We start from the raw sequence: 18181 nt of genomic DNA on the forward strand, positions 1-18181 counted from the left end.
TGTCTGTGACACACAATTCATCATGTTCAAGTCATTTAGATTTAGTGACTTACAATCCTCCAAAACAAGGCTGACAAATTACAGGCTAAAGTTAAAGATGGAGTTAAAATTGTTTTTTCTTTTCTTTCTTTCGTGAATTAAAGATATTGTTAGACTTGCTTCTTCTTGGTTCAACGCCAGTGCAGGTGTAATGCTGCCGCCCACAGACCACCATTCAACCAGATCAAAGATCAAACAAGTAAAAGTTGCACAAAATTTAGACAAGGAATCCACCAACTGAAAAAATGATGTGAAAGTGAGATAAAAAAAATCCAAGGTTCCTGTGAAATGTTCTCATCTTCCAGGATATGAAGTCTGCCACGAGTCTGCTCAGAAGTCATGGGGAAAAGGGGGTGGGGGGGTGGGGGGGGGGGGGGCTTTAGAAATCATCTGAGAATTTAGTTTTAAAGTAATTCAGCCATCACCATCTGCATATTAGTTGGTGCAGCTTTAGCACTATGGCCTCACAGCGAGGCCTTCCCAGTTAGCCGTGGGAGCAGAAGTGAGATGGATAGTAAAACTAGAAAAGTGCTGTGAAAATGTCAGTGCATTTCCAGCCATAGTAGGACGACCAGATCCACTGAATGTGGCGCAAAATGTATTTCTGTTGCTTTTCTTAACATCATATATTTTCATTTTAAACTGTTGTTAACATCTACTACAGTTGCTACGTTGTGTAGTGATCATTTGGGTTTCTGTGGGGATTCATCTGCTCCGTAACCAGTGTCTGTGAGTGGCACTCCTCTTTTCTAGATCAAAACTCTAAGAATCACGTTCCGCCAGTTTCACCCAGACCTGTGTAGTTTGTGCCTTCGGTGTGACTTTTATTTTTTAAAGCCTTTTGAAAAAAACTGAAAAAAGGCCGACTTAAAAAAATAAAACAAAATTTGGACTTTTCTAAACTACAGCCAATCAAAATGTGGGACACTGTTTCAATATATGGGGATAGAAATGCTGAGAAGTCCTACAAATCTTCTCCAAAAGAAAGTGTAAAGTTCTTCTAGTGCTGACCTGTCCACCCCATTGTTTCCTTTCCTTCAACCTTTGTCTCCCTCCATTCATATTTTTCTCTCTTACATGCTTTCTTTCATTGCCTGGTTCTCCATTCATGTCACTCTGCATGCTTCCCTGTAACTTTCTGCATCAACACTGGCCTCTCTCTATTTCACTCTGTCGTTCGAGCTCTCTCTGTATCTCTTGCTGCCTGTCTTCCTTTCATCTCTCGCCATCTGCCTTCCTCCATCTCCATTTTCCTCCCTCTCTCTAACTCTTTTCTTGTCTCACCCCCTCTCTCTCTCTCGCTCGCTCTGTCTCCCGCCCCTCCCGCTCGTCTCACTAAAAACTTGGCAGTGATCCCCGTCGCGTTTTTTTTCCTCTTCCTCTCCCGTTCTCTCTCTCTCTCTCTCTCTCCACTATTCGTTTGGGGGATTGCGAATGAATGCGATCCAATCTAGACCTCGGCTAAGAGACATGAATTTTCATTAATTACAACCTTGTCAGCAAAAGCATTATGGGAGCTGAATATGAAAATGCTAATGAGGAGAGCTCATTTGCATATTTTTCTTTGTTGGAATGTCATTAATTATTACGTTTTATGATGATGAATGCAGCTGTCGATGGTTGGCCCTCCATGCCTAATTAGCTATCAGAAAATCCTCCGATCAAAAAAATGGATAGGGATCCCAAACTTTACTTTTCATTTTGCCCCTTTTCCCTTCTTCTCCATGTCACTCCATCCCTGTTTTTCACTAACTGCTTTTATTATCTCTTACACTTCCTTTCATTAATGCCATTGTATTCCCTCATTCTCCCTGCTTCAAAATCAGTCTTTTCTTTTGGCTTCATTTGCTCTTACTTTTATGTCTTTCTTGTTCCTCAACCACATTAACCTTTATCTCCACGTCGTTCATTTTTTCCAGTCGCTTTGTATTTGTTAACGAGGGAGGTCAGTTTTTCAGATGTCATTTTGCTTGCCTTCACCTGGAACAGTTCAAAACTTCTTTTTTTTTTCAAATCGTGAGAGTGTTTGATTCCTGGCTCTTTTCGATCTAGTCCTTTAATTGTTGACCTTTGACCTCTACCCTGCTATTATACTGAATTTCTTTAGCTCTAGTCCGTTAGGGGTAGCTTCCAAACCTAAACCCTCTACCTTTACTCTAGCCACTATACCTTTACCCCCTAAAGAAAAAGATAACCTTCATTATAATTTGCTCTATTTTCTTTTCAGATCTATCCCAATTCATTCAGTGTTTTACCTTCGTTCATGTCTCCCTTACTGTTTAGCTTCAGTCCAGACACATGCAGTACATAAGTGCCTTAGTCATTTTACTGTATTAGTTTTATATCTGCAAAGGTTTCATGACAGTTTTGAGTGCTTGAAAAGAAAGAATCAGGACATCTATGTGGTTCATGAAGACGTTTCATCTCTTATCCATGGGGCTTCTTCAGTTCAAAACTGAATCTGAAGGCCAGTGTCCTTCAGTTCAAGACTGAAGAAGCATCTTGGATGAGACATGAGACTTGGATGAGAACTGTCTTTACGAACCAAAAAGGAGTAGTGCTACATTTATCTAACTATAATAATGTGACCTGATCTCCTGTCGCCCCATATACTTATTCTCTGGTTCCTTTTCCCCTTTTTTCTTTCAGATCCTTTAACCTAACATTATATTGACCCACCATCTGGGGGCAATGGTGGCTATAGCTCAGGAGACGGAACAGGTTGCCCATTAATCAGAAGGTCAGTGGTTTGATCCCTGGCTCTCCTGGTTTGCATGCCCAAGTGTCCTTTTCCAAGATATAGAACAGTAATTGCCCTTGATGCATTCATCAATGTGTGTGTATGATAAATATCTGTGCACTGTATCGATGTGTGTGCTGTGTGAATGTGGCTAGTCATGTAACAATGATTTCAGTGGTCAGGAAGGCTAGAAAAGCTCTACATTATATCAAGTCCAGTTACCATTCCTTGTGGGTTACACCCATTTGAACTAGTTTACTCAGCTGATCACTCAGCTGTAGCACCTTGTCCTTGTAGAATTAATTAGCTCAAATTTTTAGCTTCAGGTGTACCTTGTGTTAGATCTGCAAACTCATTCCTCATTCTGTAGTTCTAAGAGTGAAACTTGCTACTTTTAATTAAAAGCATGCAAGTCTGTGATGCACTAATCAACTTGAGCAAGTGTTAACCAAGTGCTAACTAGTAGGATTCTATCAACTTTTGATGAAAACTTGCAGCTAATGAGATGTATTAACAGTGAAACAGCTGATGTGATTATCTCTTTATTATCTATCTGGTGTGAACTGTGAGGATCAGTTTCTGATGAGAAATAACTGCCTTTGTTCAGGTCTGTCTTAAATAACCAAGTTCAATACATGGAGAATCAGCAGTCCACAGGCTGGTGACTTCCAATATGGCGGGCAGAAGGTGCGTCATCTCACCTGAAGACCCTGTGCTAATGTCCACGTCTCTCCTCACCTCTCTCTTTCTGTTGTTCCCTCCATCGCTCACTCTTTTGTCTAAAAACAGTAACACTGAAGACTTAACAAATCCCCCCCTCCAAAAAGCCACTAACGAACGCCCCCCCCCCTCCTGGCTTAATGAATGCCAGGCTTAATTAGAGCACCATGATGTCAGAGACATTAATTATCAGTTGGCTTCGTTTCAGAAAACACACACTGTCTCTTTTTCTGTCTCTCTCCCTGTCTGTCTCCGTCTTCGTTTTTCTCAGCATCTGTTTTTCTCTTTATTTCTGTTTTCCATTTTTAAACTGAGATTTCTCGACTCTAATCTTTAACCAACACTTGTTCGTTTAATGGAAGCGAATCCGCATGAATTCATTTCTGATTTACACCATTTTATAGTGCAGGTCTAAATCTCACACGCATGTCCGATTTGTGCATTCATGTGACTTTTACGGAGCTCCATCATTGGTGGTCTGGCATACATGATGATGTTAGTGATACCGAAGGACAGCTTACGAAGGTCATCGGATGAAGTGTCCAGTGCACATAGACATACAGGTGTAATTTAAGGAAGATTTAAGGTTGAAAAAGGCTGAAAACCCAATACCTGACATATTTTTTTTGCAACCTGATTCCACATCAATATAACTACTTACATTCATTTCACCTCTTGTCTCCACAGATGAGCTACATTAGGCTTAAAGACTCAGTAGCCTAAAGAAGTAGACTTTTTTTTATGACAGGGCCTTTTGATATTAAACATTCACCAGTATTTTATGTAAAAAAATAAAAAAAAATAAAAATGAAAGTGCCAATTTAAATATTGTGTGAAAGTCCGACTGTCGTATCCCCCCATCCGCTTTTCATTTTAGACTTCATTGGTGACACATAGTGCTAAAAATACCTTGTCGACGTGTTACTTTTATCCATCTATGCTAGAAGTTCGATTTCCTCTTTCCTCGCAACTTTTCTTTCCTGTGCAGGTGTTTCAGGTACTTGCTGGTCAGAGACTTCCTGCTCTCTTGCTTCCCTGCCTCTTTAAGTTGCAAACATGTACACACATCCCCGTTCTAACACATATCCTACAATACTGGCTCTCCACATGCTTTAGTTTTGTGCTTTGTTATGTAGTGTAGTTAACTGAGTTGGTTTAAATTACTTTGCTGTATTCCTTTTTTTCTGTTGTTTCAGGCTCTGATGGGCATTTCCTTTATTTTAATGGCTTTTTGCTCAGCTGATCACAGCACATGTAGCTTCATCAGCTCCTCTTTGTACTTCAGACTTTCTTCTGATGTTGTCTCCATGTGAAAGTTCTGACTAGTAAGTAAGATTGTGAGTAAACTGTAATCACAACAAAAGAGTGTGTGAGAACACTATAACACTTTATACACTCAAAGATTTTCAAAACACATAGCTCGCTCACATTCAGTTTATTATAGTGACCACTTATACTGACGAAACAAGTGACCAAGACAAAACTTAGCATTAGTCTTTGTTAATTTGTATTCAATAGCCTATTCTTAGTAGGCATACATTTAGGCCCTATTAAACACCCCAATACTATAATTACATTTTAAAAAGTTATTCTAAAAGTTAAAAGAAAAATGAAAAATAAAGTTGTTATAAAGCATACTTTAAGACAACTCTCACCAATTGTGTATACCAAAGATTCAGACTCTAAAAAATATGGACATTTTCCTTTAAGGCTTGCAGTGTGCATGCAGCCCCTCTGATGATAAAATACAGTTCATCTTTGGCCTCTGGGAGCCACAGTTATAACTGAAGTGCTCTCTCTCACTCACTCTCACTCTCACTCACACTCACAATAAACATACTGTTTAATGCTGCACATCTCTATCTCCCTCTCTCACCTCTCACACACAAACAAGCACTCTCCCTGCGCCACACACACACACACACACACACTGTAGCGTGGCTGGCCAGATGGGACTCTTCCACATGACCAAGCCGATCAATCAACACTGAAGGGCCCAGGTGCTACTACGCACCATTTCACAGTCTGTCACACACACACACACACACACACACACACACACACACACACACACACACACACACACACACACACACACACAGACGAGTTGTACGCACACATAGCAGTAGAGACATGCAGAGATAAAGGACACACAAAATCCACGCACACTGAAAGGCAGGAAAAATCGCACATACACACACACACACACGCACACACATACGCACACACACAGTGGAACATGAGTGACCTGAGCTTGGTCTCTTGGGGCCTCATCTGGATGGATGACAGAAGATGGAGAAGACAGACAAATGCATGGATGGACAGACAGATAAATACACAGACACAGATAGATTTTTTTTCATATGTTTGGCAGTTTTGAAAACTTGATGGGTCATGATAAGGTTTTACATAATAACAAACATAATATGAAGAATTTTTCTTAACGATCCTTTTGTGTGTTCAGTATTCGGTATATGCTTTCCATAATGTGTCGAGACAGCAAACAAATGGTTACATAAAGTTACAATAAACCGGTTTAATAAATCAACAGAAATGAGCAATTTCTTATAACCCCCACCTGCCTGAAATTTAAGGATTTAAGATTAGTTGCTGACCTGTAGAAGCTATGACAGAGGAATCAGTTGATGTTTCTACGGCTCCATGTAGCGAGGAGTTCAGGGTGGATGGATTGGTCGTAGCATCAGAACAATATTAACACTTGTGTGTGTCAATATCTGCCAATGCAAACAACTTATTGTGTTGTTTACACTGAAGGACTTGTTAGGTAAACATAATAAAGACACTTTTGTGACTATACTTTTTTATGACTTTTATTTTAAGTTTAATGTAACTGTCATGCTCCTGGGTGGTCGGTGGTTCTTCCCTTGTTCATCTTTCTCTGTTCCCTTTTCAATTTTCTTTGTAGTTTTGTATTTATAGTTTGTTTTTCCTTCTGTGGATTTTGCACTTTTGAACTTTAGTTTCTGTTTCTTAAGGTTGCCTGAAGTCCCACTCTAAGCAGCACCAACTTATGAAAGGCACCACTCGTGGTGCGGATGAGGTGGTAGCAAGTTTTGTATTTACTTACTTTGGCCTGCCTTTTTCACCACCATGAGATCAAAATGCTAATTTGCCCAATACTATGGCTGATGCTTAACATGGGAGTCTGCTGGCATTCCCAAAGACGTATGTCACACCTTTATACTTGCTTAGCATTACCAGGTTAGCTCTGTTAGCACATTATCTGTCTCATTTAGCTCAAAGCTCCTCAGTACAGCCCTGCAGAGGGATCAGCTTTGTAGAGTCATTGCTGCTGGTTGAAGATATTCTAAAAATGCCTTACACGATAGTTTTGATCATGAAAATAAGAATTTTACAACACTGGTGATGGGATTACTTTCGTTTTTGCACGCCATCAACCTCCAAATCAACATTTTCAACCACATAAATTTAGATTACTCTTGCAGCACGAAAAGTAACAGCCATAGAGGTCATATTATGGTGTTTATCACATTTGCTGTGATGTTTGGTTGCAACATGCAGTTTTTCTTGGGGACATGCTGACAAACTTATTGAACCACACAAATATGGCACAAATATGTCCCTAATACCAGGTACTCACAGTCTTTGTCTTTGTGAAATGAGTAAATTTTGGCAACAAATGAAGGTAGATATTAAGAGCTTAAGTGCCAAGCTCAGCCACCACCTGCCTGTAAAATGTAATAGTATGGTCGTAGCAGTAATCGTACAGCGGGACTACCTTCTTTTCAAAATGTGACATTTAACTCTGACAGTTTTTTCAAAATATATACTCAACACAACCCCCCTCACATGATCAGGAACCCTGAAGTGCTGAACCGTTCCTTTCAGAGTGTACATTTCACATTTTCCCCTCTCCACCCTCTCGCCTTGACGAGACCTATTATTACAATGTCAGATCTAATTACACAGACAATTTACATGTGATACACAGCCCCTTCAAAACAATAATATACTAAATACTCTGCAGTGGCTTACAGTGTGCGTCCGTGTTAATGCATTGAAGTCAGTGCAGCACTAATCAATTTATGATATCCTTTCAAAATACTCAAAGAATGAGACAGTGGATGCTCAGTTTCAATCAGTAGAGACAACAGAAAGAAAGTGATTGAGGGCAGAGCGGGAAACGAAGAATGCTACAAGAAAAATTGCCTCAATATTTCAGGGTAATGTGCAGCGAAAGTGAAGATTACCCATTTCTTATTAATCTTTCATCATCTTCTTCCCTCTGCCACTGAAGTCTTAGGTGCTCCTCAAAACCACATGATTAAAAAGTTTTCATATTTGTCTTACTGGTCAGGGACGGTGTGGAAAATCACGTCCCACTTTATCATGAAAATCATGGTTTTTGTGATAAAAAAACAAAACAAAAAAACACGCTTCATAAAGCAAAGCGCATGTTTTAGGGCAAAATCTTTAGTCTGTATTTAGTCTACAGACCTGGTGTCATCATGTGACCTTATTTACACATAGGTCAAGTGATAAGCAGCAGTTCTGCAACCCCAAACAGTGTCTGAGTTTTGTGACTTCAACCATTTGCGCCACTATTCCTCCTTTCCTTTTTCCCCTCATTGTAATTGTTCTTCACATCCGATCGATGTTTAACATTCTGAGCACAAAATCAAGACTAAGCACAGGGAGACTGGGGTGGAGGGTGGGGGTCGGACCTTGGCACCACACCCATCTGAGGTAAAGGGGTCCCCTTGTCTACATATTTAAAAACAAAAAACAAAAAACATAAATACATATATACATATATTTAGACAAAGAAAGGGGCAAAAAGAACAAGTCACATCAAGTGAGAAACTGAGAATGAAATAAAAGAAAACAAGAGGCCTGCCAAATTTATACGAGAAACAGAGTGACTAAAGGAGGATGAACGAGAGGAGAGAGACAGATATGTATTTCTATATAAAGTGTCCAGATGTGACCTCCTCAGAGGGGGTCCAGCCTCATGGCTCAACACTCATTAATAAGGTCACACAGAGGTGAGACAGACGGCTGACTCACTGCATTTCAACAAAAACAGCACGAGGAGGAGGAGGGAGCCAAGTTCACCAGGTTTATAAACAACTTTTTATATACAGCTTTGCTTAATGCTGCAGAGTGCTGCATTTTTTAGAAGTTACAGTACAGGAAAGTGATTTAGATGCAAACCCAATCTGGGAAACAGAAGAGCAGCAAACATTTTGCTAGGTTTATCCCTTTGTCAAATTGTCTTTTTCAGTAAAATTTATTGTAATAAATAAGAAGTTTAAAATTAGCATTTGCATTGCAAATGCTGATGTGCACCACTTGAGATTTTTTATCTTCTTAGGGATTTGAAGTTGCTCTTTCTCCTATCTGTGGTTTCATACCTAAAGATATGCCTGAAATAAGGCCAAATGCACTGATACAATATTTCAATTGGGTGTCAGTTCAATCCTGAACAGTGAGAGCTGACATACAAAGGAGGAAGTATTTTTGTTCCCCATATGTTTGCAGAAGTGAATTGACACAAGTGAAAAGCTCCAATAAGATGATGGGTTTTCTCTCTCTGTGATGTTTTACTTTGACTCTTGTTATGGTAGAATGTTGGCTCGAGTCAACACTTGTTGGGAAGCTTTTATTGCATTTACTGTAACATAGCTTGCTGTCATCAGCTTGACTCAAAAAGAATGGATCCTAATCTCACAGTGAGGAAAACTGCTAATTAATTTAACAATGATACTGGATTGATTCTTAGTGTCAGCAGATATTGGAAAAGGTTGGATTGATCCAAAACATCTTTTATCTTCCCTGACCATGTAAGTCTTCTTTCATCTATCTGGCTGCCCCTTGCAACCAGAAACATTGAAAAACATGAGGGTGAAGCCTCTGTGGCAACAGGTAGAGCTGTGGGATCATCTCAGTCACCCTTTAAGAGTCACACTCTAATATTGAGAACCCAGTAAGTTGACTCTGTGGATTTTGCGTTTTCAGTGGAAAAATCCATTCATAATTGATTCAAGTGACTTGTTCAGTCTCAGCTGACTTTCTCCAACCTTATAAACAGAACATTTGCGTTATGACCAAAGCTAGTTACCACTAAGTAATACTGGGCTGTGAGTTCAGTTTTATGATTGGTAGTATGCAAACTGTCATGGCCACTGATCAATACGTACCATTACCACAGAGAGCCGAGGAAAGGCTGCAACGACAGTACTGTAAGATAGTGAAAAGTGTACTCTAAGCCCCCAAACTGGGGCATCACACCTCTATGATGTCATACAGATCAAATAATAGAAAAAAAAACTGTCTGGAACTTGGAACTGAGCATTTCAAGTGGTCTGAAGTCTTTCACAGGACTCACAGGACTAATAATGGAATTTGGAAATGTGTAATGTGGATATTCACTTTTGTAAAAGTACGTGACAGTAGTATATGACTGAAAATAACTAATACATCCACTTTAATGAATTATTACTGTTCTGACAAAGGCTAATATGACAGACAAGATTATCCTCTTCAACATGATTAGGCACTGAACTTTGAGTAATTTCAGAGATGATCATACACAACAAACTCTTTTGCTTTACCCCCAAAACTGCAAACGTGACCAGAGGAATTATTGGAGAACATATCCATACATGACAGTATAAAAGCAGGAAAAGTGAAAATTAAGCTACATCAGATTGTTTGTTTCTAAAAGAACAGAATCGGCTTACAAGCTGAAACCACTGAGACCCTCATTTACTATGTAGGTGACAGTTACAGTGCGTCGGTCTGTGTGTGTGTGTGTGTGTGTGTGTGTGTGTGTGTGTGTGTGTGTGTGTGTGTGTGTGTGTGTGTGTGTGCATTTTGGGAAGGGGGGTTGGTTGGTTGGTGCACCTGCTCTGCCACAGCAGCTACACACAGGTATTCAGACGGGCGCATATTTTGTGTTACCACATACACACACTTACATGCATGAAAGTGAGAATCGCTCACACAATACCTCAAAGTTCCACACACACAGTTTAAAAACACACATTCACACATGTATTAATACACACACACTCACACACTACACATTAAAACATTCAGACAAGTGCAAGGTTACATTCAATCACACACACATCTACACATACATATAAAGATAAAAGCAGTATCACACACTCAGGTACAGACCTGACAGTATGACAAGGTGAACTTGAACATACACATCAAAACGCACACAAGTACAAGCACGCAGTCATTCGATCGCACAAAGAACACAGCAACGTTCAGACCTCTGCGTTTAACCACATTAAAGCACACACACACACACACACACAGAAGCTGACATCACACACTGAGATACTGACAGGGTAAACCTGCCAACTCACACACACCATCGAAACACACACAACCGCAAACCTACAAAAACACACAGTTACATAAAAAAAAACAACATCACAAATTCACACACACAATAGGCATAAAACCACACACGTTAAAATTTGTGCACATATGTAAGTAAAGGTCCACATTTACACACACACACCATCTTATTCTGATTGCTAGATCACTCTGTTCATGTGCACGTGTGTGTGTGTGTGTGTGTGTGTGTGTGTGTGTGTGTGTGTGTGTGTGTGTGTGTGTGTGTGTGTGTGTGGTAGCAGATTAATCTAGCAGGGTCGCTGAGATGACACTAATCCCTTCGCTGATTATCTAGAGCATAACATCACTCTAATCTGTTGGGGGGGGGGTTAAGAAAGACAGACAAGGTTAGAGAGGGAGAGAAGTGCGGTGGGGGTGGGGGGTGCAGGGTCAACATGTTCAGGTTTGGTTCATTAAACTCTGAAGTGTTTCTTTCTTCTTTAGAGTCTTGAACCTGAAGGTGACCTAAATGGGCTGCAGTCGCTCACCATTGAAGCTCACAATCATGTTTATGGTATAAATAAAATATTTAGGGGTTGTTTTGCTGGTGCAAAGCTGCGCCATAAATTGTCTTGTTGTGAATCGTGTGACGATTGATCATGAGCACTTTTTTGCTGTGAATGAACTTCGCTCAAACAAACTGTAGTGTGATGGACACTACACCCTGGCGACATGTGCACAACCAAATGGAGGCAATGCGAAGCTCTGTCACAGTCCGCAGCTACTTTTAAGACTCTTTTAAATTTATATGTTTAGCAGCTAACTGATTACACAGGGTACATTTGGGTTGATCAGTTACATCTTTAAGATGCTTTCTTTCAAATTTCTAAATTACAACATGGCTCTTTTTCCTCTATTGATTGAACTGAATACTAGATGACAGTTTATTATACTTATAGTAGCTTTCAAACAGTACAATTGATTGTTTAAACTCATCTAGGCTTTGTCAGGTTTATGTTAAATGAGCAGCAGAAAGCATTTTCATATATGGCACAAAAACCGCTACCTTCCAACCAGTTGATGAGAACATTCTCAATGCGGCTAGTAAATGCTGTAAAACAAGCAAAGCAAAATATCACCCGCCATAGCAGCTGCAAAGCAACAACAGATTGACCTAAAAAGCCTCAATAACCCCCTAAATACCAAAGCAAGCAGTTAGTAACTGTCTAGCAACAGCCAAGCAACCACAAGCCAACTAAACAGAAACACCTTGGCCCCAATCCATCATAAAGATACATTTGCAGATGTTCCTGAGAACTGGTTACCAGATTGTTGAGCTTCTCCTCTAATTCATCCTGTTTTTTGACTTCTCATGATGCTAAAACATTGATTTTAAGACATCCAAACATGAGTCTTATCCCTCAGTCATTATCGACTCACATCAGTAGGTGAGGGTAAAGATCAACCAGTAATTCGACACAGGCTCATCTCTGAAGGCAAGAGATCGATACAGCATTCGTATCAGTGCCAACGTTTCACTGATCTAACTGTCAATTTCCTGCTCCTTCATTTCCCAGTGTTAATATGACCCAAGGTTTGTGAACTCCTGCCCAACCCAGAGCAGGAAATCCACGTTTTCCAATCAGAACCGTGGCCTCAGAGTTGGAGTTGCTAATTCTCATCCAGGCTGAGAAACAGCATCATTGATATCTTAGTATTGGTACTGAAGACTACAATATCCATCAAGACACACACAGAGAGAAAAGCTAACACAAACATCAAACACAATCAAATTTTACAAGACCAGTTGACTGAGAAATGGTTCTGTTAAAGGTAGAAAGCAAAGAGGGAGTTTTCTAGAAAACTCTTAGCAATGATAGAACTGTGTGTGCTCCATATCCCCTGCTGTCTCGGTCTCTTAGCATTATCATTATCAAAGTAAATTGCAGCTCCTGTGCGCCCGATGAAATACAATATTTCCATTTCTGACTCTGCATTGTCTGCTCCCTCTCTGCGTCTGCAGATACATAAAATAATCACAACACTGTCACAACACATCGCACTCACAATGGATCATTCCAACATGAGGCCCACGACTCTCAAGTTTTACATTTCGTTTGCCTCGTTGGTGCATTCGACACCCAGGTTCGGATAATTCTATAAGATAATAAAATGTTTTTTTACACTTTTGCTTCAGCTGATTTAATTAATAACCTCCCCTTTGTGAACTTTGCTTTTAAACACTTGTGCGTGCATATATTAAAACTTTAACACGAGTCCTCGAGAGGCTTAGGCAAGTTTAAACTCCACCTAATGACATGAACAAAATTAATAAAATGTTTGTCATCATTTTTAATTAACCACCACTCACGCATCTGTCTAAAATCCATTAACCACTTGAAACCAGACTGCTATGCCCTCTAAAATTATAACATTTATAAATCGGTTAAAAAAATATCAAAAGGGGCTCTTTCTTTTTCTTTTACAAGTTTAATTTCAGCACTTCAGTTCCACTGCGATGTTTAAACAATAGGTTCAGGGAAGATCTTTTCCTGTTTTTTATATGATTGTACCCTTGTGCACAATGTCAGACTCATGAAAATATAGATGTCCCAGTTTAGTGTGAAAGAACTTAACTGAGCTAACAAAGCTCTAGGCTCAGCACTATTCACTGCTGAGTACAAGCCAAGCCTTACTGCAGAACATCAAGCTGGACCTCACTAATGCTTTTGTGGGTAAACGGGAGCAAATTCTGACATGATGCAGAAACCATGAAATTCAACGTGTGGAGGCTGCTAGAGCACCACATTACTACCACCTGTTTTGGGCACATATGGCCATTAAAGTAATCAACACACTTTTGTTGGTTAAGTGTCCTTGTACCTTTGCTCATAAAATGTGAAAACAGGTATGGTCAGTCCCATAAGTTCCCATTTTAAAATGCTCAACTTTACAGTATAAATAAATGACCATCTATCCATTTTCTTCCAATTATCCAGTTCAGGGTCACCGTGGGGCCTGGAGCTTATGCTACCCATCACTTGGCAAGCGGCAGGGTACACCCTAGACAGGTTGCCAGTTTATCGCAGGACGAATACTTAAGTCACTTTTCTACTAGTACCTACTTGACTCATTTTGACTCGACTCCTCTCAGGTTTAAGGGACTTCCGTTAAGTGGCAGTACCTGGTACCCGGTACTTGTTTAGGACCTAGTCAGCCAGATTTCCAACTGAGCTAGGGAGTGACATCATTTGATGAGTCATATGAGCAACTCTTCCACAAGAATCAGACCTGGCTTTTTTAAAAATCAAGGTGCATACAAATTATGTCATTGGACTCTCAGGTGGCGTTGAAAGACTCTCAGGTGGCGTTGAAAGAGCAATCCCACTGCACCACTACACCACTGTTCCACCTTACAGATTAACAGCTTGCTCCAAATAAGTTTTAGTGTCACCTGCCAATTTACCACCTTCTTAAGAAATGTGGTCAGAGTTTTTGTTGTGCAGCCTTTTAGTATAATTGCCTGACAAATATTTGGTTTGTTATTGGTTAACTGCAGTAAGAGACCAGAGGTGAGTGTACTTGTTTTGATAAGTGAAAATCTAGTATTTGATTTCTATGTACCCTGCTAATCAAGCTTACTGATCTACCTAAGCTAATCTCACCCTTCTTGTCTAAATATGGTCACAGCTCCAAAATGCACAAACCAATTTGAGACATCATGGTAGCTATGCCTATCTTTTATGTGTAGCCAAAGAAATATAGGAGAAAAATGCACAAACAGCACATTTTTTTTAACTCTGTCACTTCGAGTGGAGGGTTTAAGATTCAGTGCATCACAAGTGTGAGCTCACTCAAAACTAATGAGAAGAAGCACAAGAGACAGAGTGGCAGAAAAAGGCAGGTAGAGTCAGATAGCTGAGAGCTAACATCTTCCATTTTTGATGCATCCAGTCAAAGGTAATTAAGCTCTGTTTAGTGTGTGTGTGCATGTGTGTGTGTAAGTACATCTGCATGTGTGTGTTTCAGTGATTATATGCCTGTGTGACTGTGTGAGAGGAAGAGAGAGAGAGGGAGAGAGGCAGATTATCTGTGTCAGTGGCCATTTGCTCACAACTGGCGCCACATCGAAGAGAGCCAGAGGCAGAGAGCATCATGGGTAAATGAGCACACACTGCCTGGCGTTTTTCCACACAGCGGGCCAAGAGAGGAAAGAGAGAGAGAAATTGCATGCCAGATGACCTGTCTCCTCCAGTGTACGCTAGTGTTTCACTAATTCTCCGCAGACACACGCGCACACAGTCAGGACCCGACAAAGCTGTGAATCTAAAGCTGATGGCTAGAAAAAAATGAATGCGAAAATAGAATAAATAAATAAGAATGCATGTACCCATGCACACACATTTAGCTTGCACCATACCTGTTACCCTGGAGTTGGTGTACGGAGGTGAGAGGCTGTCATGTGACGTCATGTACTGAGACCCATCGGCATAACTCTGAGGAGGGAGACAGGACATCTAGTTAGCAATGCAAACAGCATCATCTGTAGCATTACAAGTAGAAATAGTAGTCCTTGAAGTTGTAGAGACAACACTGGATGACTGACACTTTTACATTTTCCAGTGTACATGGTGTATACAGCAGTATATAGTTCAAAATGTTTGGAAATATGTATGAAAACTAAATGTGAAGCTGTAAGTTTAGCAACGTGTGATGGAGCTGCTTGTAGGCCGGTTATCTGTCTAAGTTTGACCATAGCAAGCGTAGAAATTAGCACTCTTAGCAGGAACATGACATGCTCCGTTTCCATAAATGTTGAATACTTGACGAAAAACACAACAGCAATGACAGGAAGCAAAGCTAAAGACGTGTAACACAGGTCTCCTGCCAAATCTAAACACAGGAAGTAGAAATTTGTGCAAACTGGTAGTAGTGAAGACAGGCTGAAGACAATTACAGGCTGAATCTGCTGCTGAGATGCTCTTGATGGAACTTCATAAAAAGCTTCGGCCTCTTCTGTACCTATCTGTATAATTTTTGTATTTTCTTCATTCCCCGATTGCCACATTTAGGGAGAGTAACTTTAAAAAAAATACTTATTCTGATTGTACGGTGTTGCGTTTAGGATTATGGATGTGGTCACTAACAATGGCTTAGGCCTCAGATGGATAGCTCCGATCCTCTTTAGTACACATTGCCTGCTTGCCTTACTACAATATACTCTCAGTTTTAATCGAAAGCTTATAAAAACATAAAAGAATCATGTCGAAGACTGGGATATACAGTGGTCCCTCGTTTATCGTGGGAGTTACGTTCTAAAAATAACCCACAACAGGTGAAATCCGTGAAGTAGCCAACTTTACAATCATTATAGATGTTTTAAGGCTGTAAAACCCCTCATAACACACTTTATACACTTTTCTCAGACAGGCATGAACATTTTAACACTTTTCTCTCTTGCTTAAACACTCTCACAGTTCAAACCTAAGAAAAATAAGTCCAGTATTATAGAATGAAACAAAAGGCACCCGCTGTTGCCTTTTACCGTGCAAAACGTTTTGTCGATGGTTGTGTTCGTTGGGGAGAAAATTTACAAACATACAGTACAGCACTTCAGTGTCACAGTGTTAGCAATCGAAGCATGCAAAATTGCACAAAGAAAAATCTGTGAAACAGCGAGGCCGAGAAAGGTGAACCGTGTTATAGCGAGGGACCACTGTATTACTAAGTGAGCATTTGTTTTGTGTAGCCAGTGTGTTGAATGTGAAAGAGATGGGCAGGTGCAAAGTAAGTGACAGGGGTTAGATTGTCGAGGCCGGACGACTGCTGCCATCAGCTGTGATGAACTGTGGTTCAAAGAGGGGCACACAATGAACCTGGGCCTGGGTGCTGAGGGATGTGCACTAAGAAGTCTGATCCACCGAAGCTACAATTCACAGCTTACAGGACCTGGAGGCCTCTCATAAGATGCTGTAACTCTTTAGGCTTAAGACGAAAAATGGCGCCAGGAAGTTTGAACCCAGAGCCTTCTTAGTGTGTCATTGCTAATATACAATTAACACTTTGGAACTAGAATGTACCTTTTTGGCTCGTTTAAACGGCCAAATACCTTAATTTGAAAATGAAAGGCACATATGTGATCAACAGTTCAAACACTGTCGTTGTTTGGTGCTTAAGATCCAAGACACTACTGTACAAGTGGCTGAGAGTTCCAGCACTTCAAGGTTTTGATGGCCATTAAAAACGTCTGTTTGAAAAACAGGAACAATTCTAAGGGGACAAAAAAAGTGAAAAGGTCCCTGCCAACAGGTTGTTTCAAGACACGTCCAGTGCATTAGTCATGAAATGATGAATGTTATGAATGAAGGCAAACACATCAGCTTTAGTAATCATTATTAGCAGTTATTGTAATTTGTTACCTTGGAAGAACGACTTCCACTCGCCCATGATGCTGCACCCGTCCTCTCCTCCATATCTGTGAGACAGGGAGAGAATGATGGTTATTTTTTTAAATGACCAAAGAAAACACACAACACACAGTACCGACAGTACAAAATTCAGTGTCCAAAAATTATGTGTTAATCAGCTAGCAAGAAGCAGATAGATGAAAAAATACTGAAAAAATGAAATAATAACAAGTTAAAAGAAACACTTTTCAGTGCTTCATTGTACATGATGTTCTAAAACACACAGTCGTTTCGTTTATACTTGACATATTAAATATCTTCAGTCCTTAGTTTTGCATTTTAATCACTCACAATATCAATCAATATCTTTCAGCACTTTTATATTACAATTGTAATGTGTCTATAATCAACCACAGCAGCGTAAATCATTATATCACCATTCCCCAAGTCATTAAACGTTATTGATTATGATTGCAGAGCCTTTAATGTGTCTCAGGAAAGTTTAATGGTCCTTTAAGCCTTCTGCGGACCACTAATATCTAACAAACTGGATTAGGAAGTTATATTTTACAAAAGCTCAGAGTGTTGACTGAGGGGTCACAGGTAACCTATGAATGGCACCAGGTTCTGTAGGGTCATGATGAATTCTTATTCCAAAGGCTGACCACATGGCACACTGCAATCATCCTCTATGGACATTGCATGTTTATTCCTATTAACAGACTAGCTTTAGTTTAGTCAAAGTTAACCAGACCTTTACTATAGAGCTGTGACGCTTACAAGGCTAACATCCAAGGGCATAATTTGACAATTTGTTGGTGAAAACAAAGGTCAAGAGACATCAACATCAACAGAGAGAGGAAGAAAGGAAGGGATACATGACAGGTAGACCGGTGCATTCAGGTCGCACAAAATGTGCAAATGCTGCTCTCTCACA

At 40.1% G+C, this 18181-nt stretch overlaps 1 protein-coding gene across 7 annotated transcripts in view; it reads right to left on the reverse strand.

The window, feature by feature from the left end:
* The window catches only part of LOC120747519 (transcription factor 4-like), a 241178-nt gene that overhangs the window by 156417 nt on the left and 66580 nt on the right, over positions 1–18181 (reverse strand). For all 7 annotated transcript variants that reach the window (XM_040053458.1, XM_040053457.1, XM_040053455.1 and 4 more), the window contains 2 exons: positions 17257–17312; positions 15258–15333 (listed from right to left, as the gene is read on the reverse strand). In XM_040053458.1, coding sequence (XP_039909392.1) covers positions 15258–15333; positions 17257–17312 — 132 coding nt within the window. The remainder of the gene's footprint in view (positions 1–15257; positions 15334–17256; positions 17313–18181) is intronic.

This window comes from Simochromis diagramma, unplaced genomic scaffold, assembly GCF_900408965.1.
Source record: "Simochromis diagramma unplaced genomic scaffold, fSimDia1.1 OVJJ01000596.1, whole genome shotgun sequence".
NCBI lineage: Eukaryota > Metazoa > Chordata > Actinopteri > Cichliformes > Cichlidae > Simochromis > Simochromis diagramma.